This window comes from Microcebus murinus, chromosome 21 (assembly GCF_040939455.1).
Source record: "Microcebus murinus isolate Inina chromosome 21, M.murinus_Inina_mat1.0, whole genome shotgun sequence".
NCBI lineage: Eukaryota > Metazoa > Chordata > Mammalia > Primates > Cheirogaleidae > Microcebus > Microcebus murinus.
In genome coordinates, this window is record NC_134124.1 from 16,273,847 (window position 1) to 16,299,395 (window position 25,549).

Sequence of the window (25,549 nt, forward strand, 5' to 3'; positions counted from 1 at the left end):
TACTCTGTATCTACATTATTTAAGTGCAAGGGCACTTCTGACTAAAACATACCTAGGCACCAGTGAGTTTCTAAATATCCTCTCTTTACACTGGGAGAGTGATTCAGTCATTAATTTTTCCCAACTATAACAAAAGGATCTATCCTCAAAGGCATAGAGCATTAAGAAATCCAATTATTTTTGCGTTATGGTCTTAAGTGAGTCAGTTAATCTTTCCATCAGTGATGAGGAGACGACTCCACTGCTTGAGGACCCATCCAATTCTCACATTGCATGGCTCCTATGCCATGTTAGAATCAGAAAACCCAGTTCTGGCTCATGTTTTACTATTGTCCTAACTCTGAATTTGGGCAAGTGACCTTTGAGCCACACTTTTCCCATCAGTAAATAGCGGCTAACACCTTATGATGACTAAGAGAGAACTGAGGGTGGAATTCCTAACTGCAACACGACGCTTTGTAGGGAATAACGGTAGCGCTACCCTCATGCCAGCCATGAAGCCTCCCCTGGAATGTCCTCCCCATTATGCCTTTCTCAGCTTGGGAAGAAGTGAAGAGTGTGGGTACAGGTAAGGACAGTTCTCTTGCAGTAACCCTGCATATTCTGCCCCCACCCCACGGAGTGAAGGAGTCGGACTGAATAAACAAAGGGCCCTTCCAGTTTTACCATCCTGTCTGCGAACAGGACCTAGGATCTGGAGCCCTATGAGGGACCCTCACAGTCATTCTCTAGCATCTCCGTCAGCCACCTTGCCCTTTCAGTGCTGTCCTTGGCCTCTTCTTCCTTCACTTAGCACCACTGCTTAAGTTCTTTATTTTCAAATCAAGTTATTTTTAGGTTAGCTGTTTGAACAAGTCCCACATCCTATGTCTCTTCCTTCTTTCCTTGTCTTCCCTGTCAATCTCTACCACATCAGAAAAATTAACAAGCGACTGCTCCAAAGGTGTTAGTTGGCTAAACTATCTCCCTAGGTAGTCCCCCTGTGCCCTCTGGTGGCCAGAGTGTGCTACCACATTTCACTGTAAAGAACAGAATTACAAAAAGGTTGGTTCATGGACCCCTCATATCTTGGAACACCTTGCAATTATGAGCCCTTTCCAGATAACTACACCCACATCTATGGCTTCAATCACCTTGCTATCTGTGTGCTAGCAGCAGCCAAAACACATTTCTAGCTTGACCTTTCTAGAACCCCAACCAACGTATCTGTGTATAAATCTCCAGAGCTGTTACCAGACAGCTCTGCCTGGGTGCCCAGAGACATCTCACATGCAGCATGTCCCCTGAACAAACTCATTTTCCCTTCCCCTGTTAAAATATCTTGATCATGGCATGACCCAGTCGCTTAAGCCAGAAACCTAGGGTTTCTTGAATTGTCCTCTTCAACTCCTACACCAAATAAATGTCTCTCAAATTCAGTATCTCTTTCCTGCCCTCAGTGTTAATCATTTCTCTTCAGGACTGCACCACAGCTTAACTAGTTTATCTGCTTTTCTACAATCCAGCTTCCATACTAGTTACAAATTATTTCGCTAAAAAAATTATTTATTTTTTAGATAGAGTCTCTCTCTGTTGCCCTGGCTAGGGTGCAGTGCCATCGATCATAGCTCACAGCAACCTCAAACTCCTGGGCTCAAGCAATCCTCCTCCTGGGCAGCTGGGACTACAGGCCTGTGCCACCATGCCTGGCTAATTTTTCTGTTTGTTTTTGTAAAGATAGGGGCCTCACTCTTGCTCAGGCTGGTCTCAAACTCATGACTTGAAGCGATCCTCCAACTTTGGCTTCCTAGAGTGCTAAGATTAGAGGCACGAGCCACCACACCTGGCCAACTAAAAAAAATTTGACCCTTGCTACTTCTTGTTAGTGGTTCTCCAGTGTTTGTTTTCAGGATAAGTTCAAAATTAATAGTCTAGCCTGCAAGGCCTTAAAAACTCTGGCCTTGCTTACATCTCTAGCCTCATGTCCTGCCACACACATCCTTTGCTTGACATACCAACAACTGACCTTAGGTGGTTCCAAATGGGCCATTTAAGATAAAATACCCCAGGCCTTCATGTATTCTCTTCTGTTGGGTCCCAGCCCCATCTAACTCCCTACTCTTCCGTCCAGATACTTGCCAAATGCGCTTTGTTCTTAGCAACATTTCCTGCTGAATTCCTCTTTCCTCATTCAGGGGCTCCTTTGGGCTCCACCTCTGTACTCCTGTATATTCTCTGCATATTCTCTAAAATGGCATTTACCACTCATTCCCCCTCATCTGTCTCCTCTAACTAAGCTTCTTGAGAGTAGGGCTCTGTACTTCACCCTTAAAGCTCCTATGGCCAGTGGTAAATTATTATTGCAAACATGATATGTTTGGTGGGTAATTATTTGTCTAACACCAGTTCGTTTCCAGAGAATGTCTATTTGTCCAGAGTAAATTAGATAGCCTATGGTTATCAATAGATTGGAAAAAAGTCTCTAGTGAAGAGATAGCATGTAAAGAGATTAGGTGGTCCCAGGCACACTTATTTTTAGGTTAGTTGTTTGAACAAGTCTCACATCCTATGTCTCTTCCTTCTTTCCTTGTCTTCCCTGTCTATACCACATCAGAAAAATTACAAGTGACTGCTCCAGAGGTTTTATCTGGCTAAACTGTCTCCCCAGGTAGTCCCCTGGTGCCCTCTGGTGGCGAGAATATGCTACCACACTTCACTTTGAAGAACTATGGCTTTACTTAGCACAAACATCGTTTAATAAATCTGCAACCTTGGAATTAAATTATCTGAGCCTATTTGTGTTTTTTTGTTTTTTTTTTTTTTGAGACAGTGTCTCACTTTGCCCAGGCTAGAATGAGTGCCATGGCATCAGCCTAGCTCACAGCAACCTCAAACTACTGCCTCAGCCTCCCGAGTAGCTGGGACTACAGGCATGCGCCACCATGCCCGGCTAGTTTTTTCTATATATATTAGTTGGCCAATTAATTTCTTTCTATTTATAGTAGAGATGGGGTCTCGCTCTTGCTCAGGCTGGTTTCGAACTCCTGACCTTGAGCAATCCACCCACCTCGGCCTCCCAGAGTGCTAGGATTACAGGCGTGAGCCACCGCGCCCGGCCCTATTTGTGTTTTTCTATTATAACTTCCTAGAAAGACTAAATGATGGTTTTTCCTGGAACCCAGATCAGGGTAACCTAAGTATCAAAGGAGCTGGGGGGGGATGTGGGGCCGTGTGCAGAGGGCTCATGTGGTGAGCTCACCTGGCAGGTGTGGGGCCATGTGCAGAGGGCTCATGTGGGGGCTGTGGGGCCGTGTGCACAGGGCTCACGTGGGGGTGTGGGGCCGTGTGCACAGGGCTCATGTGGTGGGTGTGGGGCTGTGGGCAGAGGGCTCACGTGGGGGTATGGGGCTGTGGGCAGAGGGCTCACGTGGGGGCTGTGGGGCCGTGGGCACAGGGGTCACGTGGGGGTGTAGGGCCGTGTGCACAGGGCTCACGTGGCGGCTGTGGGGCTGTGTGCACAGGGCTCACGTGGCGGGTGTGGGGCCGTGGGCAGAGGGCTCACGTGGCGGCTGTGGGGCCGTGTGCACAGGGCTCACGTGGCGGGTGTGGGGCCGTGCGCACAGGGCTCACGTGGTGGCTGTGGGGCCGTGCGCAGAGGGCTCACGTGGGGGTGTGGGGCCGTGCGCAGAGGGCTCACGTGGGGGTGTGGGGCCGTGCGCAGAGGGCTCACGTGGGGGGTGTGGGGCCTTGCGCAGAGGGCTCACGTGGGGGGTGTGGGGCCGTGCGCAGAGGGCTCACGTGGGGGGTGTGGGGCCGTGCGCAGAGGGCTCACGTGGGGGTGTGGGGCCGTGCGCAGAGGGCTCACGTGGGGGGTGTGGGGCCGTGCGCAGAGGGCTCACGTGGGGGGTGTGGGGCCGTGCGCAGAGGGCTCACGTGGGGGTGTGGGGCCGTGCGCAGAGGGCTCACGTGGGGGTGTGGGGCCGTGCGCAGAGGGCTCACGTGGGGGGTGTGGGGCCGTGCGCAGAGGGCTCACGTGGGGGTGTGGGGCCGTGCGCAGAGGGCTCACGTGGGGGTGTGGGGCCGTGCGCAGAGGGCTCACGTGGGGGTGTGGGGCCGTGCGCAGAGGGCTCACGTGGGGGTGTGGGGCCGTGCGCAGAGGGCTCACTGGCGGGTGTGGGGCCGTGTGCAGAGGGCTCACCTGGAGGGTGTTGCCCACTTGCAGAGAATGAGAAGCAGAGAAAGTGAACATTTAGTAAGGTGTATGGTGAATATGGTTCTGGAAAGCCACATGCATAGTATGTTATATTTAATAGTTTGGTTAAAAAAAAAAACACAAAAAACCCAAAAACTAAAAGAGCTGACAAACTCACAGTGCAGAGAGCCCAGAAAAGCAAAGGACGCATGGAGGTCAATGACCCTTAGAAGAAGGAAAACCCTGTCCCCTGACTTTAGCAAGGAGACCATCTCTGGTTTAGCGTAAATTCATCCATCGCCATGGTCTAGTGCCGAGGGACCAAAAGGTATCTCTTTCATATCTGAGACAAGGAACCTGAATATTGATACCACCTCACACAAATGTGTTTGAAAATATAGATTTACACATAAATTTTACATTAATTGAGGCTGTGCTGTTCAGACAAAATAGTTGGAGGCTAGTATTTTGAGGAGGGTATGTTGTCCTTCCCTTAGTTGAACAGCTACCAGGCCCTTGAAAATGAGGCCTCCTTCTAGGTAATTTCACAGGCCCTTTGGGGACATCCTACCCTGGCGTCCTGATTACTCTGCTGGGGTAGGCGCCCAACAGGGAGCCTCAGCCAGCTGAGGTGAGATTTGAGATGAGTCGGCTGGGAGTCCTAGGGATCAGAGGCTGATCTACCAAACTTACTAATATTTGGTTTGGTGGTGTTTTTGAATGCCTGCATTGTATCATCTGGTGAGTGTACATTTTTCAAATCTAAGGTACTTAGGTGCATTGTTCCCTCCACCTTCAAAATCCCTCCCCCATCCTGACCCTCTGTAGTATGATCCTATCCTTTAAGACTTGACTGAAACATCACTTCCTCCTTTGCTGATGTTCATGGAACCCAGGGATGCTCAGGTGCTTTGTCCTCTGAGGTCACTCAGTACTTTGTTCATAAAAAAAAAAAAGAAAAAAAAAAAAAAAGAAGAGACTAAATGATAAGCAGACAGTGCTTGACATATAGACAATCAATAAATCTTAGCTTCCTTCCTTTTGAATGAAAGAGCCCTTCTTAGTAACAAGGTAAAGAAAACTCCTTGAGCTAACATATATCGATCAGGCTACTGGCTCTGGAATGCTGAACCTTGAGATCTGTTAGTGAAATAAAGGGTTAGTAAGGCAGGTTCCTGACTCCAGATGGTACTGGTTAAGTTCCAAAAGAGGATGGATAGTAATGACAGTAGACAGCATTCATAGAACACTTAGTCTGTGCCAGGTATACATTTTATCCTCATGACAACACAATTGAGGTAGGTGCTCAATCTTAGTATATTGGCCTACAGAGGATTAGTCAGCTGGGGCAGAAGTAGAGTTGCCACTCAAGTGGGGTTGGAGTGACCCAAGAGGCAGGGAGAAGCCACAGATGGTCTGATGAGAACAGACCAAGAAGGGATAATATTAACTTCTTTTAGCTTAAGAAACAAAGTACCAAACAAAAACACCTAATGGCAATAGAATCAAAGGTTTAGCCAATGTAAATTAGGCAGCAAAAACTTTCTCTTTTGTATATGATTTCCATCTCCCAAGATCTAAACCATGATATGTTAAATAAATCAAGAATGTTAGATTTCTTTTTCTTAAAGAAAGGAAGTTTAAGCACATATGTACTGAACACCTATAATGTGCAAGGCACTTAGACAAAGCCTGTCATACTAAAGTCTGGCATGTATAAATGGAGACCAAGAAAAGTCCAATGACTTTTTGGTGGAAGGACACAAGGTTAACTCTCTATGTTAGATTTCCTTATTATCAAAGAACAGAGACTACAACCTGGATTGGAATTTGAGGCAATGATATTCATGGGAAAATTTTGCACACTCCTTTAAATAGAGTAAAACTCTGCCTTATCTCCAAGCCATTTTCTAACAAATCAGTGCTTAATACAGCTTTAAAAATAAGGCGGTTCTGATACATTACATGTGTATCGATTTATACACAAATATTTACTGAAGGGCCTCTGATGTGCCCAGCACAGTGCTAGATCCCATAAGGTTCTAAAGGTTCTAAAGCCTGACTGGTCCTTGCTCTCATGGAGCTTACAGTCTAGTTAAAGAGCCACAGAACATCTAGAAAACATTTAAGTGCTTCACTGAGTGGTAGAGAAAAGAAAATCTGAGGAGATGAGGGAGAAACGTTTGGAGTAGTTGCTGAGTCTTCAAGAAAGCCTGGAGGAAAAAGGACTCCAGCTGGGCAAGATGGCTCATGCCTGTAACCTGAGCACTGTCTGGGAAGCAGAGGCAGAAGGATGGCTTGAGCCCAGGAGTTCAAGACGAGGCTGAACAACATAGCAAGTCACCCATCTCCATAAAAATTAGAAAATTTAAAAATTAGCCTGGCGTACTGCGCATCTGTACTCCCACCTACCGGGGAGGCTGAGGCGAGAGGATTGCTTGGGCCCAGGAGTTCGAGGTTTCAGTGAGCTATGATCTAGGTCACTGCACTCCAGCCTGGGTGACAGAGTGAGACCCTATTTCTATAAAAACGAAAAAAAAAAAAAAAAGAAAGAGGACTCCAGTCCTCTTGAAGAATGTGTAGGGACTGGCTTGGTGGTGAGCAGGGCACAGGGTGAGGCATCAGGCAAGCCCACAAGCAGAAACTGGTATGGACTGAAAGAAGACAATGGCCTACTCAGGGAGCATTATGCATACTGAGTTGTGCTGAGCAACTGAATTGGAAATGCAGGTTATATAGTCAACTACAGAGGATACTAAGACTCAGCTGAATAGTCTTTTATGTAGGCATTTGAGAGCCACCACAGACAGAGAGGGTTAGGGAAAATGGCATGATGCCAACAGAGCCAAAAACATGTGCATGATGGACTACAGGAGAAAGACAAGGGAAGGAATTAGAAACTGTGTCAGGGCCGGGCACAGTGGCTCACGCCTGTAATCCTAGCAATCTGGGAGGCCGAGGCGGGCGGATTGCTCGAGGTCAGGAGTTCGAAACCAGCCTGAGCAAGAGCGAGACCCTGTCTCTACTAAAAACAGAAAGAAATTAATTGGCCAACTAAAAATATATATGTAAAAAAATTAGCTGGGCATGGTGGCACATGCCTGTTGTCCCAGCTACTCAGGAGGCTGAGGCAGCAGGATCACTGGAGCCCAGGAGTTTGAGGTTGCTGTGAGCTAGGCTGACACCACAGCTCTCTAGCCCAGGCAACACAGTGAGACTCTGCCTCAAAAAAAAAAAGAAAAGAAAAGAAACTGTGTCAGTAATCCAGACACAAGAGGATGATGAGTGCAATTAACGAACTGGCAATGAGATATAACCACAGGATTTAGCCAGAAGACATTGTTTTCCTCTCCGGTGTATTAAGAATTTAAAATAGGTACAGTACTTTTAATTCAAGTCAGACTAATTTGTTAAAAGAAAAAATATCAAAAATCAGCTTCTAAAAACTTAAATATCTGTTTTAGTAATTTTTTTTTGTTCAACGTGAAAGCAATACTTTCTACATTTAATCTGCTTTATGTATCTGTTTCAATTAAGTAACTACAGAAAGAAAAGTAACTGAAATGGGGCTAGGCCAGTGGCTCATGCCTGTAATCCTAGCACTCTGGGAGGCTGAGGCAAGAGGATCTCTTGAGCTCAGGAGTTTGAGACCAGCCTGAGTAAGAGTAAGACCCCGTCTCTACAAAAAATAGAAAAATTAGCTGGGCATGGTGGTGTGTGCCTATGGTACCAGCTACTTGGGAGGCTTAGGATGCTGACTCAGGAGGATTGCTCGAGCCAGGAGCGTGAAGTTGCAGTGAGCTATAATCATGCCCTGCACTTTATCTTGGGCAACAGAGTGAGACCCTGTCTCTGAAACAAACAAACAAAAAACTGAAATGCTTTGGGTTTCTGAAATACCCACAAAATTAACCTGAAGCAAGGGGAAAAAACACCATGTTCACACTTTCTAGAAATGAAACTGACATTTATCTGACTTATTAGGAAAAGATACTAGGGTTATAAAGGATATCAAGAATGCCTTATCTACAGGGGAAACAATTTAACATAATTCTGATTACAAATGTATACAGTTTAAAATAATTTAAAATCAGCCGGGCGTGGTGGCTTCACGCCTGTAGTCCTAGCACTCTGGGAGGCTGAGGCGGGAGGACTGCTTGAGCTAAGGAGTTCGAGACCAGCCTGAGCAAGAGTGAGACCCCCATCTCTACTATAAATAGAAAGAAATTTGCCAAAAAAACTAAAAATAGAAAAAATATTAGCCGGGCACGGTGGTGCGTGCCTGAAGTCCCAGCTACCTGAGAGGCTGAGGCACAAGGATCACCTGAGACCAGGAGTTTGAGGTTGCTGTGAGTGAGGCTGACGCCATGGCAAGAGAGTGAGACTGTCTCAGAAAAAAAAAAAAGTAAAATAATTTAAAATCAACTCTAGCAGATTTCTCTGAAGACCAAACACAAAAGGTGACTTAAGAGGTCATTTTAGTGTAGGGCAAACGTAGTAGGCCCTCATCTTGATATTATATGGTGCAGGCTGGGTTATCCTCCGGTACTGAGAGGAGCAGTAGGAATAATCCAAACACTGTCATGCATGTTGTCTCTGTAAGGAACTTTCCTCTCACCCTGTATAGAAAGTGAGAGGCATGCTGGGCCCCCTTGATCCTGATTAACAGCATTCTTTGTTATTGTACCCTCCCTCCCAGATTGTATCCATGTCTCCTCTTTAATGCACTGCTTTCCCCTGTACTCCAGCTCCCTATTAATGATATGACTATTAAAACATCTTATAGCCAGGATGGTGGCTCATGCCTGTAATCCCACCTAATTGGGAGGCTGAGGCAGGAGGATCATTTGAGGCCAGGAGTTCAAGACCAGCACGGGCAACACAGAAGACCCCATCTTAAAAAAAAAAAAAGAAAAGAAAAAAGAAAAAAAAATTAGCCAAATGTGGTGGAACAGGCCTGTACTCCCAGCTATTTGGGAGGCTACAGTGGGAGGATCACTTGAGGTCAGGAGTTCAAGCCTGCAGTGAGCTATGATTGCATTACTGTACTCCATCCTAGGTGACAGAGCAAGACCTATCTTGAAAAAAACAAAACAAAACATCTTATAAGGCTGAGCAAGGTAGTGCAAGCTGAGGCAGGAGGATCCTTAGAGGCCACGAGTTTGAGGCTGCCGTGAGCTCTGATCCTACCTGTGAATAGCCACTGTACTCCAACCTGGATGACATAGCAAGACCCTATCTCTAAAAAAATAAAAATAAAAATCTTGTGCTTCAGGCAATCAACAGAAAAGATGATCATCGCCACCACCACCCCTTTTTTTAACAATTAGTGATGAGGAGTATTTCGAAGGCTAGCTGAAGAAAAACGTACTAGAATTCAGCTACACCAGTGGTTTTCAAAGTATGGACCCTAGACTGCATCTGTATCAGCCCTCAGCTGGGAACATGTTAGAAATGCAAATCCTTGGATTCCACCTGAGACCTATTGAATCAGCAACTCAGGGGGTGGGAGTGAGGTTTTAACAAGCTTTCCAAGATTCTGATGTGAGCTAAAGTTTGGAAACCACTTAACTAGACTTACTGGGAAGAAGCTGGATCCAGGCCCACAGTGTACTTGATTTTCCTGTGATTGATCCAATAGTTTCCAAGCTTGTCTGCACATGGAATCACCTGGGGAGCTTCAAAACTAATGACCCATCACCAGAGATTGTCATTTAATTGGTGTGGGATATGGCCTGGGCTTTGGAATTTTTCACAAGTGATTCTAATGCACAGACAACTTTGAAAACCATTGGATTAATCAAAAGAGAACATAGTAGCTGGGCGCAGTGGTGTGTGCCTATAATCTTAGGTACTCCAGAAGCTGAAGCAGGATTGCCTCAGGCAAAGTTTGAGAAGGGTCTGGGCCACACAGCAAGAGATCCCTGTCTCTTAAAAAAGAGAGTGAGAGAACATAGATATTAGTCAAATTCCATTCAAAGAAATTTCCTAGTTATTTCAGAGTACTTGAATGTTGTCATAATAATATTGCTTTACTTAAATTAATTCAGTATCCTATCTAAAGTAATCTTTATTCTTATAAACTACATTTTCTAAAGTAAAAATGGCAGTTAATTCCTGCATTATTTTGTTTGGAGGAAATCTGTAATTTTGGAATCAACAAGAGTTTGTGTCACTCTTTTCATTAAATATTCATCTATGCCATTTAGCTGTCCAAAAATGGCATCAGGAACACCTACACAAGTGGAAAGGAACTGTCTAAGTTTCTGTACACTTGAGATGGCCTCTGTGATGGTGATTTTTGACTGCTCTGGTAAAGATACCTCCCCTTCATCTTCACTTCCAGCTTCGCCAGTATTTTCACTAGCCACCACATCCTGGATGATCTCTGTCTCTGTCAGCTCCTGGGAGATGATGAGATCATCATCTGCAGTGACAAAGTCCTGGAAATTTACTTCATTTGGGACACAGGTGGCAATAGCCACTGTGTGCCACAACTTTTCAATGGCAACATCTGGTTCACTGGCTGCTGTATCTTCCTCAGAGTCTGTAAATTCCATAGGGACGATGCCTGCCTTCTGCCAACATCTCACCACCGTGGACTGCTTGACTGACCACCAAGCTGCAGCAATCATGTCGATGGCCTGCTTGATGTCTACCTTTTCCTGATCCTCACTACTGTTGATCTTGAGGAGGATTTGTTTTAGAAGGTGACTCCTGTATAGCACTTTTATGGTGTGAATTATCCCAAGATTCAGTGGCTGCAGGACAGCAGTACAGTTTGAGGGCAGATATCCCACCTGAATCCTTTCCAAGCGGGGAAGCATGCTGTGAGCAGAGCAGTTGTCAATGAGCAGGAGGATCCGGCGTTCTGCCTGCTTCATCCTGGCATCCACCTGCATCAGCCACTCATTAAACAGATCCCTCGTCATCCATGCCCACTGGTTGGCTCGGTAATCACAAGGGAGGGAATGGACGTTCTTGAGACAGCGTGGGCTGGCTGACCTACCAACAATCAATGGTCTCATTTTTTCAGTCCCTGAAGCATTGCAACAAAAGAGTGCTGTCAGCCGCTGCTTTGCTTTCTTGCCCCCTCTACAATGGTCCCCTTTAGCAGCAAGTGTGTGCTGGGGAAGCAGTTGGAAAAACACTCCTGTCTCATCAGCATTAAAGATATCATTTGGGCTGTAGTGAGCAATCAGTTTTATAATTTCCCCTGCATGCCACTCATTAACCTTATCTATTCCTAGACCATTCATTAACCTGTCACTATCCTCTCTACAGACTGCTTTCAAAGCAATTCCGTGGCGATCTCTAAATCTGTTCAACCAGCCCACACTTGCTTGAAAATTGTCATAGCCAAGCATATTGGCCAAGTTTAGTGCTTTCTTCCGAATGACAGAACCAGTCACGAGGATGTTTTTGGCGTGGATTTCTTGAAACCAAGCAAAAACAGCCTTATCAATGTCATCATAGAGAGCATTCCTCATCCTTTTCCGCTGGGGTCCCACAGATGCCTCCCGAACCTTTTCTTCAAATTTGGCACGATCCTTTAAGAATGTAGACAAAGTGGAAGGAGTGATACCAAACTCTTTTGCCACATCACCTTTCTTCTTGCCTGAGTCTACAGCTTCCACAACTTTCATTTTCTCCTCCAAGGAGAATTGCCGACGTTTCTTGTTGCCCTTGTTTGCCATTTCGGGGGAATGAGGTTCTGGGCCACAACTAACAGGGCTGTCTTCGTTCCTCTTCTCAGCTTGTTTTGCCACAAGTGTGGAAAACTGAGAAGACAAAATGGAATATCTATCAGGAACCAAACATAATAGATTCCCCCTAAAAGATGGGTTCAGATGTTTAAAAATCCTGTTAGGAAATGATAATATAAGGTCAAAGTCAAAAGAAGACAGGATTCATGCTACTGACTTTTTGTAGAGACTACTTATGAAGACTCAGAATATTTGAAGCCTTCCGTATCTGTAAGAAGGGATCATATAGATAATCTAGTTCACTTAAACTTCCTGAGCCTCCTTAAAAATGGGAATAACAATGTATGTTCTGCCTACCATGGGAATAGATTGAAATAAAAGGTGGTAAAGGAGCTTTGCAAATAGCAATGCACTATATAAATTCAAGGAGTTATTATCTAGCTTGTTTTATGGATACAGAAACTGAAGCCCAGGGAAGCGGCCAACCCAGGTTCATACAGCCTAGATTTCTTGACTTAGATTAGTGCTTTTTCTGCCAGTTCATGGTCCTGCTTGAAATTCCACCAAAATGAGATCTTCAAAGCTCTACCACCATCTGGCTTGGAAAGATTTTCATTGTGGGAAGATGTTTCTGGTAGCCATACATTCATTTGCAGTGACCAAGTGGTAAGGATACAGTAATGGACCACAAAGTCAAGGTCCCTACTCATATGAAATATAAAGTGTGGTAGGGGAGATAATAAGTAAACACATAGATAATTATGGAGTATGCTATGTGCTATAAAAGAAATAAAACAAAGACTATAATAGAGAATAAAAGGGGAAGATCTATTTACAAAACTTAGTCAGGAATGGCTTAAGAATATAGCATTTAAGCTGAGATTCCATGAAGAATAGGGGGAAAGTGCAGTCCAGCAAAGGACATTGTATCAGCAGAATCTGAAATGCAGAAAAGAGCTTGAAGTATTTAGGGAACTGAAATCTGCATGACTCCAAGTGTTAATGACAAAGGTGGAGAGCTAGACCATCCAAAGATGCTACAGAAAAGTGTTGGTGTTTTATTTTGAGTGTAACAGAAACCCACTGAAGGTTTTCTGGCAAGGGAGGGCCATGCTCTGTTTTGCATTTTTAAAAGGATCACTATAGCTATTTGGTGGAAAATAAATCAAAGAGGCAAAGAAACCAATATTAGGATACTGTTGCTGATAATTTAGGTGAGACATGATGGCAGGAGTGATGGGAAGGTATAGTCCCTCTCTGGGTCTATTTTCTCATTTTAAAATGAAGGGGTTAGACTCAACCAGGGAGGGCACATCAGAATCTGATATGCAGTCCCAACTTAGGACCTACTAAATGAGACACACTATAAGGAAAACATATTTTTGAAAAGCTCTCAGAGTGATTCTGGTATGTCCATGGTTATAAACCATGATTCCTAAGGTCCCTTCCAGATGAAAATACTGGACCCTACATAGGTGTTCCAAACTCAAATGCTGTTAGGTGCCAGGATGGTGGCACAGGTGAGTTAAACAGGGAAAAAGTATTTGGAGAGTGCTGCGGTCTGTATGTCCTGTCTAGAGGTACTAAGAATTTTAAATAAACAAACAACCCACCTGCTCCCAAGGCTAGTCAAACAAAGCATGATTCAGCAGTAGCAGTTTTGGTAATTGCCTTCTTGGGCATTTTATCATGAGAGTCCTCAAAGGACAAGACAGCTGCTGTGAACTTATGCTGTCCATTTTCAAGGGCAGATTTTTACCACTACCTCCACACATCTATCTATTCATTTATGGCATCCTCTATATTTCAAGCACTGTGCTTGATGCCAGCCATACAAAGATGAATGCAACATAGTGCCCACCACTGAGGAACTTACCAGGGAAGCATGGAAGACAAACGGATGTGTGAAATACTGTAACAGAGGTTACAGAGTAATAAGGGGACACAGAAGTGTGGCTAATCAAATGGGGTTACTCCTATCAAAGAATAAACAGATCGGAATTCATGAGATGTAAGGAAATATGGACTATCAAACGTAATGAAGTACTATAGAAAATAAAATGTCATGGTCAGGAAAAAGTAAGTCATTGGAGAAGAAAGCAAGGACCAAATAACAGAAACTCTGCCTTAGGATTCTAGGTTGATCCTGGGGCGTTAAGAAGCCTTTGGAAGTTTTTTGTTTTTTTGTTATTACATGATCTTTAGAAAGAGTCCTTTGGTTGCACGGTGGAGAACCTAATGGGAAAAGTCCATTTTCCTAAGCGGTAGCATTGTATCTGAAAACAAAAGCAGGCTAGCCTAGTAGGCCATATGTAGTTTGGAAGTTATTTGGGTGCAACAGGAAGCTACTGCAGGATTTTAAGTAAAGAAAAAGAGATGACTGCTCGGTAAAGAACTGAAAAGTATTACAGAAAAAGTGGGAGTCCAGCCAAGAGATAATGGTGGCTTGGATTTGAGTAGTAATAGAGGAGATGGCAAGAAGTAGTTAGTTTGGGGCTATGTTTTGGAGAGCCTTGGTGATGGATGGGATGTGAGCTGAGCTGAAGGAAGAATCAAGGCTAACACCCAGATTTCTAGTTTGAGTGCGGAGCAATCCAGTGGATGGTGGTGCCATTTACTGAGATGGAAGGATCTACTGCAAAAGCATGATTTGTTAAGCACCTTACAGGCTTAATACAACTCATTTGTGGCAGGGTTGGGATTCAAACCCACGGAGGCTCACAACAAAGCCAGTGCTCCAAACATTAGGGAATGCTATATAGCTTGTTCTGAGAACCCATATTGAAAACACATGGAAAGAGAATGAAGCAAGAGCCAAACTACACAGTCTTAGTCAAGCTAATAAGTTCGAATTTTATTCTAAGTGAATGAGACACTGGAGGGTTTTAAGCAGGAAGTGACCTATCAGACTTACAGTGCAAAAAGATCAATCTGGCTGCTTTGTGGAGACTAGACTGTTGAAGGACAAGAGTGGAGTGGGCAGAACTGCATCAGCCCAGACAAAAGATGGAGGCTAGGTGGAAGTTGGTGACAGTGAGAGATGGAGAGATGTAGGTAGATTGGAAATATATTTGCAACATAGTGAAAGGTCATATAGGAACTTGTACAAATGTGGACAATCAGTGACACTGACGGGAAGGACAATCCAGTATCTGATTTCTGGAGCTTCTCCACAGTCATTCAGCTCAGCCTGAGTCACTCCAGGAACTCACTACCATTACTATCCGTGGGACAGTGGTAGAGAGGGATTGAGGGCAGACCACTGGAGTGAGGAGGGGGGCTTGATGTATTAATAGTACTAAGTATGAGCCTTATCCTGAATGAGCGGGGACACACTGACGACTGGGGTCAGGCCTTGAATGCCGAGCTGCGGAAACGGTGGTGCTGTACGCTCCCCAGCGCCCGACGTGGCTCTGAGAGGTGAGGCGGGGCCTTGTCCCCTCACGCACAGCCCCGCCCCTGTTACCTGAACGCCACACAGCAGTGCCCGGGGCCTGAAGCGGCCGGGGCGTCCCACCGCCCCCAGCCACAGCTTCTTCCTCCGCCCGGGACCTTTCACCGGAAACAGTCCGTTCGCTTTAGCGGCCCCAATCCAAGCCTTCACGCAGTTCCTATGGGCCGCCCTCCAGCTGGGGCTGGGCCTTTGCGCTTGCGCGAGGGGTCGCACGCAGTCACGCGCCGCTGGCCGCTTCCGGTGCGCCGCGAGGGCTGCTGGGACGGGTCTCCCTGGCGATCTGTGGTGTGCTGCTACCGCCTCGGAGCCGGTGCTGTGGGGACGCCGGTCTTCTTGCTGTCTTCCTCGAGTTCCCCGGGGCTTGACCCCCGGGGCCCTCGGCAGGCGTCTGTGAGGAGCCTGCGGAACGAACCTGTGCTCTTCCACTTGCCCTTCACGACCCCATATCGCGACTCCAAGAAGGGGGAGCGAGAGGGGCTGTCGCGACTCCGCGCCGTGTGTCTCCGGGCGGGGCCGCGGGGCCGGGGCTCCTCCAGCCCCCGGGATGCGCGCGCGAGCCCTCGCCTCCACTTCCTCGTTGCCGCTGTCACGATTGGAGCCGCTTCTCGCCGACAGCGGGGAGCGCAAGTGCACCCGCCAGCTCCCTCGTCGAGCCCCAGGGCCGGGCGCCTCCGGGAATGTGAGCCGTGCGGCTTGTACGCTCCTCTGGGTAAGTCCCGCCCTCGAGGGTCACGCCGCACCGCCGGCCCGCTGGGCGACCTCAAGCTGGGTGCTGCGGCTCTCTGAGTCTCTGTTGCCTCTTTCACAAAGTAGGACCAGTGAGCCTTGGTGTTCTCCTTTCCCTCTCGGTATAGGATATTCGAGACCCAGAGAGAGGAACTAGCCAGAGTCAAAACCGTAGCCCACGGCTGAGCCGTCAGAGGCCATCTCATGAGGTTCTGAGAAGGACCTGATTGTACGAAGTGTCTTTCATATTTCAAATACTACCCTTAACTCTGTTTTACGTATAAGAGAACTGAAATGTAGAGAGGTAGGTAGATTGCTTAAGGTCATAGAGCTCCGTGCTGGTGCTATTAAGCATTGTAGCCTAAACTAGAACCCAGATCTTCTGCCCTTCAGAGCCCTTGGTTTTCTTTTTCTTTCTTTCTAACAAGCCATAGTTGGCTTGAAAGAGCCCTTGGTTTTAACCTTTATGTTGGCCTTTCTTTGCATTGCTGTACTGAGGTCTAGGATCTGAAAACAAACTTGGACCCAGGCTTAGCACAGGGTAGTTAAAAAAAAAGTCCCAGGGTAGTCTTTTCCTGCCCCTAACCCAAGGTAGTTTTAATGACTTTGCTTCCTAACTTGCTTTGCTCTGGGTCCTAAAACCCTATCTACCATTCTTTATAGGTCCTCTCCTGCAGTTACTATTTTTCTCCACAAGGCTCTTAAGGGCTGAGAAGTCAATTAAGGGCAAAAGAGCACAGTCCCCACATAACCTTCATTTGGACTCCAGCTTCCCTTATCCTTTACCAGCCTATTGCTTACCCAGGCAAGCTGCAGACCTTTCTTTTCCTGGGTTGCACTATGACAGTTAGAATGTAGGTGTTTTTTCTTTTCTTTTTTAATGGAAAGAGGAATCATTTGGAGATGACACAGAATGAGAAAGAACCTTAGGAATACTGTGTGCTTAACCTGGAGTATATCTTTAAAATTATAGGTGAAATACTGTGTGTTTCATTTTCTAAGGGAAAGTTCTAAGCTTTCACAATATCATCAAAAGAGTTCTTGCCTCACACAAGGTTAGGAGCCACTAAGTTTATCCTCTTCATCTCACAGTAGAAACAACTGAAATTTGGGGTATGGAATAGACTTGTCTGAGATCATGTTTAGAATTTAGACGTGGATCCACGTCTTATTACTTGTGAAGTAAGGTCTAAATGAGATGTGAGTGGGCTTTGTACTACACATATCATTCCTGTGTTTAACTACTATACTCTTTCTTCCTGGAATCCTAAATTCCCTCTGACAGATTTTCAGGAGCAACTATGTTATTTCTTTATCATAAAATTCAGGTGGTTTCTGGGAACCTTTCTTTCTCCAAGGATTGAGTCTTATATTTTTGAGACCGTCTCACTCTCTTGCCCCAGGTAGAGTGCAGAGGCGTCGTCATTGCTCATGCAATCCTTCTGTTTCAGCCTCCCCCCAGTAGCTGGGACTATAGGCATGCACCACCATGTCCAGCTAATTTTTCTGTTTTTTAGTAGAGATGGGGTCTTGCTCAGGCTGGTCTCGAACTCCTGACCTCAAGCAGTCCTCCTACCATGGCCTCCCAGAGTGCTAGGATTACAGGCTTGAGACACCACACTCGCCCAATGATTGAGTCTTGTGGTAGAACTCCAACTTAGAACTTGGATACAAATAAACTAGCCCTTCTTGAATTAGTCATTAAGCTTTTTAATACCTTTTATAGATGTAAAAGTTGTTAGTAAACTCTCTTTTATAGGCCAGCACGTGAGAGCTAATATCAGTCTGTCTGGTTACTGTTTACACCTGTTTTGTCCATAGCCATTAGCCATATGTGACTATTTAAGTTAATTACAATTAAAACTAACTCAGTTCTTCACACTAGCCGTATTTCTGACTATTTAAGTTAATTACAATTAAAACTAACTTAGTTCTTCAGTCACACTAGCTGTATTTCAAGCCATATGTGGCTTGTGCTACTATATTGGACATCACAGATGTAGAACATTTCTGTCATCACAGAGTTTACTAAATAGTGCTGGTTCATATTATTCCCAGTAGAGATGGGTTACAGTATGGCATAATGAAAGAAGGCCCAGAGTTGTTTTTTTATTTGTTTTTTTGAGACAGGGTCTTGTTCTTTTTTCCAGGCTAGAGTGCAGTGGCGTTATCATGGCTCACTGCAACCTCAAACTCCTGGCTCAAGCAGTCCTTCTGCCTCAGCCTCCTGAGTAGCTGGTACTATAGGTGAATACCACCATGCCTGGTTAATTTTTCTGTTTTCTTGTGGAGATGGGCTCTTGATCTTTCTCAGGCTGGTCTTGAACTCCTGGCCTCAAGCGATCCTCCCACCTTAAAGTGTTAGGATTATAGGCATGAAGCCACCTCACTCAGCCCAGAGTTGAATTTTTGAATTAAAAACCTATCTCCCAAGTCCCTATTTGGGCCTGCTGGTCTTGGGCAGGTTATTAAGCATCTCAGGCACAGATAATCATCTTTAATATAAAATGAACCCTTTTATTTGTATAGTGCTTGACTGTTCTTAAATAGAGCTCTGTGTGTGTGTGTGTGTGTGTGTGTGTGTGTGTGTGTTGTGTCCTTTGAGTCTTGCCATTATAAATCTATGGGAGGGTGGGTGAGATGTCTCTTTTTTAATATATAAGAGAGAGAACTGAACTTAAAGTAGCCAAAGGACCTTCCCAAAATTGCACAGGCCAGCAGAGTGTAAAGATATCTCTTATTATAGGCACTTATTACATGTTTGAATGTATCAGTGAAACTATTTGCTTAAGGTGATAAAATATATGAGGGAGGGGCCAGAACGTCTGACTAGTACCCCAGGTGCTTCTTAGAATCTGTTGAGTTTGGGAAATGGCTAAGCTTTAAGGCCCTGGCAGAGGTAAGGGATCCAGGAAGCTGCCCCTTTTAGGGTAGATTCTTAAAACTTTGTGTTTGACTTTCCTCTCCTCTAGCCATGGATGCATCATATGATGGTACTGAGGTAACTGTCGTGATGGAGGAAATTGAGGAAGCCTACTGTTATACTTCCCCTGGGCCACCCAAGAAGAAGAAAAAGTATAAAATACATGGAGAAAAGGCCAAGAAACCCAGGTTAGACAACACATTTCGGTTGCTGCTGGCATTTATAAACAGAAAGAAGCTGCTTGGAAAACTGTTGAGGTCTTCACACAGGACTTTAAGATTCTTGGGGAAAGAGTATAATTGTTGAAGTCTCAGAGTGAGGTGGGGGAAGAGAGAAATGGGGAGCAAGAAGTGGCCAGATTTATGCCAGCATTTGCCATTCCTGGACAGACTTTGTTTCCAGGTTGTCATAGGAAATCACACCATACAGAGATGGCAAAAGCTATGTGTATAAAAGAGCTACTTTATTTTTTATTATACCATTGTTATTTAAATATTTAAAGCAAGGCATTAATTACAGAATTAGAAAATAGCACCAGTGATACCTATACAGAATGTCCACATTGTAGCTTTAATTTTCCTCTTGACTGATCACTCTAAACTTCTTGCCGAAGCTACCAGCATTGGGTCATTTTGATAATTCTGCTTGCTTTCCTCTTTCAGCCTTGGGGAGTTGCTGTTGACCAGTTTGATGACCAAAGGCTGGGTAGATGAATAGAGTGTGAATGATAACCATTTGGAGTAATCAGCCCCCTGAGTATTAAGCTTTCCTTGAGAGTGGAGTGAGAGGACACTTGTATCTTTCTTTACATATATTGGGTTTAAAAGCCAATTATTCCTGCAGAAAAAGGGTCTGTGGGAAAGTAAACCAGAAGATGAGCCTTTGCTTCCAGGTTTCTGAAGGAAAAACAGCAAGCCACTTGCTGTCTTTACCATCCATTTTGTCCTCCAAAATATCCTCTGGGGATATTATCTCAATTTCTTTGTTTGAATTTCAGTCCCTATTTAGCTAAATGCTTTGAAATGAGAAGCTGGGTTTTGTATCAGCCTCTTGACTATCCAAATGCTAACATTGTAGTACTTACCTGGTTGTATAAGGGAAAGCCTGAAGAAGTCCTTGCTTCCTCAGATCTGCTTATCTTCTGTACTATTACGACATCTACCTGAAAGTGCAGCAGGAGCTCCCCCACCTTCCTCAGTCTGAGATCAATAAGAAGATTAGTGAGAGTTGGAGGCTTCTCAGCGTGGCCGAGAGAAGTTACTACTTGGAGAAAGCCAAACTAGAGAAAGAAGGTTTGGATCCTGTAAGTAACTTTTTTTCCAGCTACCTTTTCCATTGGTTTAATGGTGAAGGCCTTGGGGAGACCAACCCCCCTGCTCTCCTATTGCTTTTTCTTTTCTTGGGAAAACTTTAGTAATTTTATCTTTCTTGAGTCTGGTATTGCCTGTTTCCATCTTGATGATGCCTTTGTACTTTCTTGTCCTCTTTGGTTGTAGCAATACATTGAGCTGACATTTTCTGAGTTCTCTGCAGTAAGCCTTAGGTTCCTTTTCTGACTTTTAAGTAGGAGCTTCTTATTCTTCTGGGTAATTACTAGTAACTTTAATAGAGTTACTTTAATATAGTAGCTTATACAGGTATTTTTCCTATACCATGAGTTTTCATATTACAAATGTAATGTAATTAATTTGTGTTGTACTATCAGTCATAATCGGGAATTATGTTTGCATGTTTAGAGTTGGATGCAGCTGCTTGTGTAATACAGTACCATGTTTTTTTAACTACTGGCAGTTGTGAACTATGATAGAAGCAGAAATGCAAGGTTAAACCCAAGGATGATGGAGCAGACTGAGGCTTTGAGTGCTTGGATTAAAGAGCTAGCAAGGAAGCATTTAGATTTACGTTTGTCAGCCATTTTGTTATTTTAGTTCAGAATTACAAAATATACTGATAATTAAACTGAAATTTCTGCAGGAAAAATAATCAAAAGGCAGTTTTACCTTAACTGCCTTTTTCAATTGAAACAATTGTCTCTAACTTCTTTTTTGGTAAAGTATAGCAAAGATTCCTCAGGAACACAACTGTGTTAGAGCAGAACAGGCTGTATTTCCCCTTACTGGAGCCTATCTGCTACTGACATTTAGACTATTTTGTACTTACTGGCTTGCCATTCCTCTTCCTAGAAGAGCTTTGTGTCACCTACAGTCTTTGGAGATGCCACTCTATTCTCTCTACTAGATGACTTGTTTATAAACAGCTAGTCTGGAAAATAATCCCTTTGGGGGAGGGGAAGTAGAGTCTAAGAAAAGAATACCTATTCTCTTTGGTTTCCTCATTATAAATTCAGCAATCTTTTTATCCAGGATAAAGAAAATGTTATCGACTCTTAGAGTGATTTGGTTTTTAAAACTAGATACTGATATAGATCCTTATGAAGACTAAAAAAGTTTAAATCATCTGCAGTGATTCTTCCTTATCCATATCCTGATTTGTATCTACCACTGTCTCTACCATTGCCACCAAGAACATGAATAGATTAACTCTGATAATAACTAGCTGAGTGACTTTGGAAGAATCATTTAACTTTTTTTTTTTTTTTTTTTTTGAGACAGAGTCTCACTTGTTGCCCAGGCTAGAGTGAGTGCCGTGGCGTTAGCCTAGCTCACAGCAACCTCAAACTCCTGGGCTCAAGGGATCCTGCTGCCTCAGCCTCCCGAGTAGCTGGGACTACAGGCATGCGCCACCATGCCCGGCTAATTTTCTATATATATTAGTTGGCCAATTAATTTCTTTCTATTTATAGTAGAGACGGGGTCTCGCTCTTGCTCAGGCTGGTTTCGAACTCCTGACCTCGAGCAATCCGCCCGCCTCAGCCTCCCAGAGTGCTAGGATTACAGGCGTGAGCCACCGCGCCCGGCTTCATTTAACTTTTGAGTCTTGGTTTCCTCATTTGTAAAATACAAATCATATCTACTAATACTGCCTAAAATAGATAATGTAAACCACCTCACTGAGTGCTTGGCACATACTGACTTGGTCAATAGATATCATCTTTCAGTAGATTAAATATCAGTGACCATATAATAAGGAATGGTGGCATATATTGAGCATCGGGAATATACTGGGCAGAGCTTTATTTGACTTCTCCCAGATTGCTTGGTGTGACGGTTCCAGTGTTACACCTTCCAGTCCGTAAAACGAATGTCATCTGGGCCATCCTGGTTTCCCTGTGCTTGGATCTGTTAAGTCCAGACCGTCCTATGTGTATTTACCACCATTTAGTTTTGTTCTCCTAACCTGTCTGCTTCAGAGGGTCACTTGAGAGTGTCATTTCCCTATTACCTCTCCAATAAAGGCTCCACAAAGGATTTGGTCTGTCTGCTTTTTGTGTTTCTTTTTTTTTTTTTCTGCTCCCCCAGCCATCTTCAGGGAGATGGCTTTTGTGTTTCATCTGAGTACTGCTTTTAGCTTTTCATTTCTGAGTGCTTCCTTTCTGCCTTAAGTAGTCTCATCGACTTTTTGCTTTTGATTTATGTAAAGATCCTTTTGTAACTGATTTTTTTTTTTTTTTTTTTTTTTGAGACAGAGTCTCGCTTTGTTGCCCAGGCTAGAGTGAGTGCCGTGGCGTCAGCCTAGCTCACAGCAACCTCAAACTCCTGGGCTCGAGTGATCCTTCTGCCTCAGCCTCCCGGGTAGCTGGGACTACAGGCATGCGCCACCATGCCCGGCTAATTTTATATATATATATCAGTTGGCCAATTAATTTCTTTCTATTTATAGTAGAGACGGGGTCTCGCTCTTGCTCAGGCTGGTTTCGAACTCCTGACCTTGAGCAATCCGCCTGCCTCGGCCTCCCAAGAGCTAGGATTACAGGCGTGAGCCACAGCGCCCGGCCTATAACTGATTTTAGTGTTCCTTTAAAAGATGCTTCTGAAAAATTTTTTTCCATTTAATTTTATTTCTCACTTAACGATTCACTTTTCATTTTTCTTATTGGATGACTTTTCAGTTTAAGTTGAAAAAACAAAAATGACTTTTTCTTGATGTCAGTTAACCATGCAGGGTTGTGTTTCATCCTTAGAAGACCTGGCCTGGAGTCCAGTCCCAGCTTTACTACTTACTAATTTTGTGTTTTGGGAAAGTTTATCTCCCTGAGCTTCATTCTCAATTACTTCATTTGTTAAATGGGAATAACAGTAGTATCTTAGTATTGTTGTTTTTAAAGTAAAATTATATTATGGGTTCAAAACCATTTTCTAAATCTGAAGATACTAGATCAGTATTAATATTCATGTTTTTCTTTTTTCCCTTTAATATATTCAGGACCTTATTAGATATCCTCTTTCGTATATTTCTTCTATCACAAAGCCTTCTCATGAAGCCTTCTTGGTTTTGTGATCTGTTCGTCCTCCTCTTTGTAAGTCTGGGAGAAAGCATTGAGGTCAGAATCCTTGCTGCCTTGAATTCCAGTTAGCCTGTTGACTCGTATTTTATAGTTTTTAAAATATATTCTGGTGTTTGAATCTCATGCTACTTTGGAATCCTAAAGTATCAGAGCTCAAAAGGAACTCATAGTTTCCCAGATTCAGCTACTTTGTTTTATGGATGGGGCAGCTGAGGCCTAAAGAAGGGAAAGGATTTGCTCAAGACTATGCCACACCTTGGGTTCCAGCTCACCGTTTCACATGCCAAGATCAGTGCCCTTTCCAGAGTTCAATCCATGTTTTCAGTTTCCTCTGTGATTGAGCAAGTAAGCTACATTGGCTAAAGTGTGATTCAAATGAAAATTACATTGCCATTGACAGAGGCTGACCCTGAGTTAGGTCCAGAGAGTAGAGTTGTTCAGGTCCCTTTTACAGAAAAAAAATGAGCTAATAACTATATATCCATGTGGTCTTAGTCCATTTATCTCTGCTTGTCTCTCCCTTCCTCGTTTCCTCATCTACAGAACTCTAAGCTCTCTGCACTGACTGCTGTGGTTCCAGACATCCCAGGTTTCCGCAAGATCCTACCCCGCTCAGATTACATCATCATCCCTAAGAGTAGCCTGCAGGAGGATCGGAGCTGCCCTCAGCTAGAGCTGTGTGTGGCTCAGAACCAGATGTCCCCCAAAGGACCTCCTCTTGTGTCGTGCGCTGCCCCGGAGACAGTGCCCAGCCATGCAGGCATGGCAGAGCAGTGCCTGGCTGTGGAGGCCTTGGCTGAGGAGGTGGGAGCCCTTACCCAGCCTGGTGCTGTACAGGAGATTGCCACCTCAGAGATCCTCAGCCAGGATGTGCTCCTAGAGGAGGCTTCCCTGGAGGTAGGGGAGAGCCACCAACCTTACCAGACAAGCCTGGTGATTGAAGAGACCTTAGTGAACAGCTCACCAGACCTCCCCACTGGAAGCCTGGCTCTGCCTCACCCCCAGGTTGGGGAGAGTGTTTCAGTGGTAACAGTCATGAGGGTAAGTAGCTTTGGTACTGATATCTTTACCTGAAGACACAGAAAGGCAGTACCATGCATTATGATTCTGGAGCAGTGGTAATTCAGAGTGCTAGTGTGACACTTCTTGTGGTATTGGAGTTCTCTTGAGCGTTTCTTGCCCTTGGGCTTACTCCAGAGTTCACTGCAATTTCTCAGGCACTCTTACTAACTCCTCTTAGCCTAGCTTAGCCAGAATTTTCTTCACACGAAATGCTATGATACTTAAGCTACATTAGCAGGAGAGCTAAAAATGGTATTTGCCTTATCCCTGAGTCAAGCTAGTAGTATTGGTTAGGATTTTATGTTCCCTGAAGACTGTTTTAGCAAACAATGATACCTTGAACTGTGTTAGAATTTTCGAAAGGTCTTTCTGAGCACGGGTGGGGTAGAAAGAAAGACGTTCTCTTCAAGGCCAGGTTGGTAGGACTAATATCTAAGAAGGGGCATGTCTCTTTCCAGTGACCTAAGTATCATGCTTGCTTGAGGGGAAAGCAGCAGTTTCAGTGATCCTACAACTGGTCCCCTGGAAGTGGGGAAATTGCCACCATGCCCTAGTGTATAGCCTCTCCTCTATTACTCTGGATAGAATAGCACCATCAGAGAGAGGTAAGGTTTTCTGGTCAGGTTAAAAGAACCAGCATGCTATGGCCTGGGCAGAAGAGAGGAGTTACACTTGCAAAGGAATCTGTCTCAGGCCTAAATCCTTTTTATTATTTGTTGCCTCAGTGCTGTTTGCAATAATGAATGAAGCATGCCACTGGCCTGGTTAAGGCAGATTAATAGGGGACCGAGAACATTTGACAGGGTCAGAATTGGATTCTCTCACTAACTACTTTTGGATCTTGGGAGTTCTAAGTCTTAGTACCTCTGTTTTCTCATGTATATCATGAGGATAGCACATTTCCCTGTGGTAATAGTTTTCTCTTTCTTCATTAAAAAAATTTTTTTTATTTTTAATTTTCTAAGAGATGAGGTCTCATTTGGTTGCTCAGTCTAGAGTGCAGTGCTATGATCGTAGCTTACTGTAGCCTCAAACTTCTGGGCTCAAGGGATCCTCCCACCTCATCCTCCTGCATAGTTGGGACTACAGGCATATGTACCAC

The 25,549-nt window shown here is 44.5% G+C and overlaps 2 protein-coding genes across 2 annotated transcripts in view; one reads left to right on the plus strand and one right to left on the minus strand.

Annotated features, from left to right (window-relative positions):
• Positions 1-9,382: 9,382 nt before the first annotated feature.
• TIGD6 (tigger transposable element derived 6) lies at positions 9,383-15,570 on the minus strand. The gene is made up of 2 exons (XM_012741565.2): positions 15,344-15,570; positions 9,383-11,952 (listed from the first exon to the last, which is right to left on the minus strand). The coding sequence occupies exon 2, from the start codon at positions 11,866-11,868 to the stop codon at positions 10,294-10,296; it is 1,575 nt and encodes a 524-aa protein (XP_012597019.2). The 5' UTR covers positions 11,869-11,952; positions 15,344-15,570; the 3' UTR covers positions 9,383-10,293.
• A 339-nt stretch (positions 15,571-15,909) lies between these two features.
• The window catches only part of HMGXB3 (HMG-box containing 3), a 46,707-nt gene continuing 37,067 nt past the window's right edge, over positions 15,910-25,549 (plus strand). The window contains exons 1-4 of the mRNA XM_012741555.3: positions 15,910-16,040; positions 19,030-19,168; positions 20,109-20,283; positions 23,929-24,426. Coding sequence (XP_012597009.2) covers positions 19,032-19,168; positions 20,109-20,283; positions 23,929-24,426 — 810 coding nt within the window. The 5' untranslated portion in view covers positions 15,910-16,040; positions 19,030-19,031. The remainder of the gene's footprint in view (positions 16,041-19,029; positions 19,169-20,108; positions 20,284-23,928; positions 24,427-25,549) is intronic.

Bases quoted from the DNA above. Each gene is read 5' to 3' on its own strand.
- TIGD6 (XM_012741565.2), bottom strand. From the start codon at position 11,868: ATGGCAAACAAGGGCAACAAGAAACGTCGGCAATTCTCCTTGGAGGAG.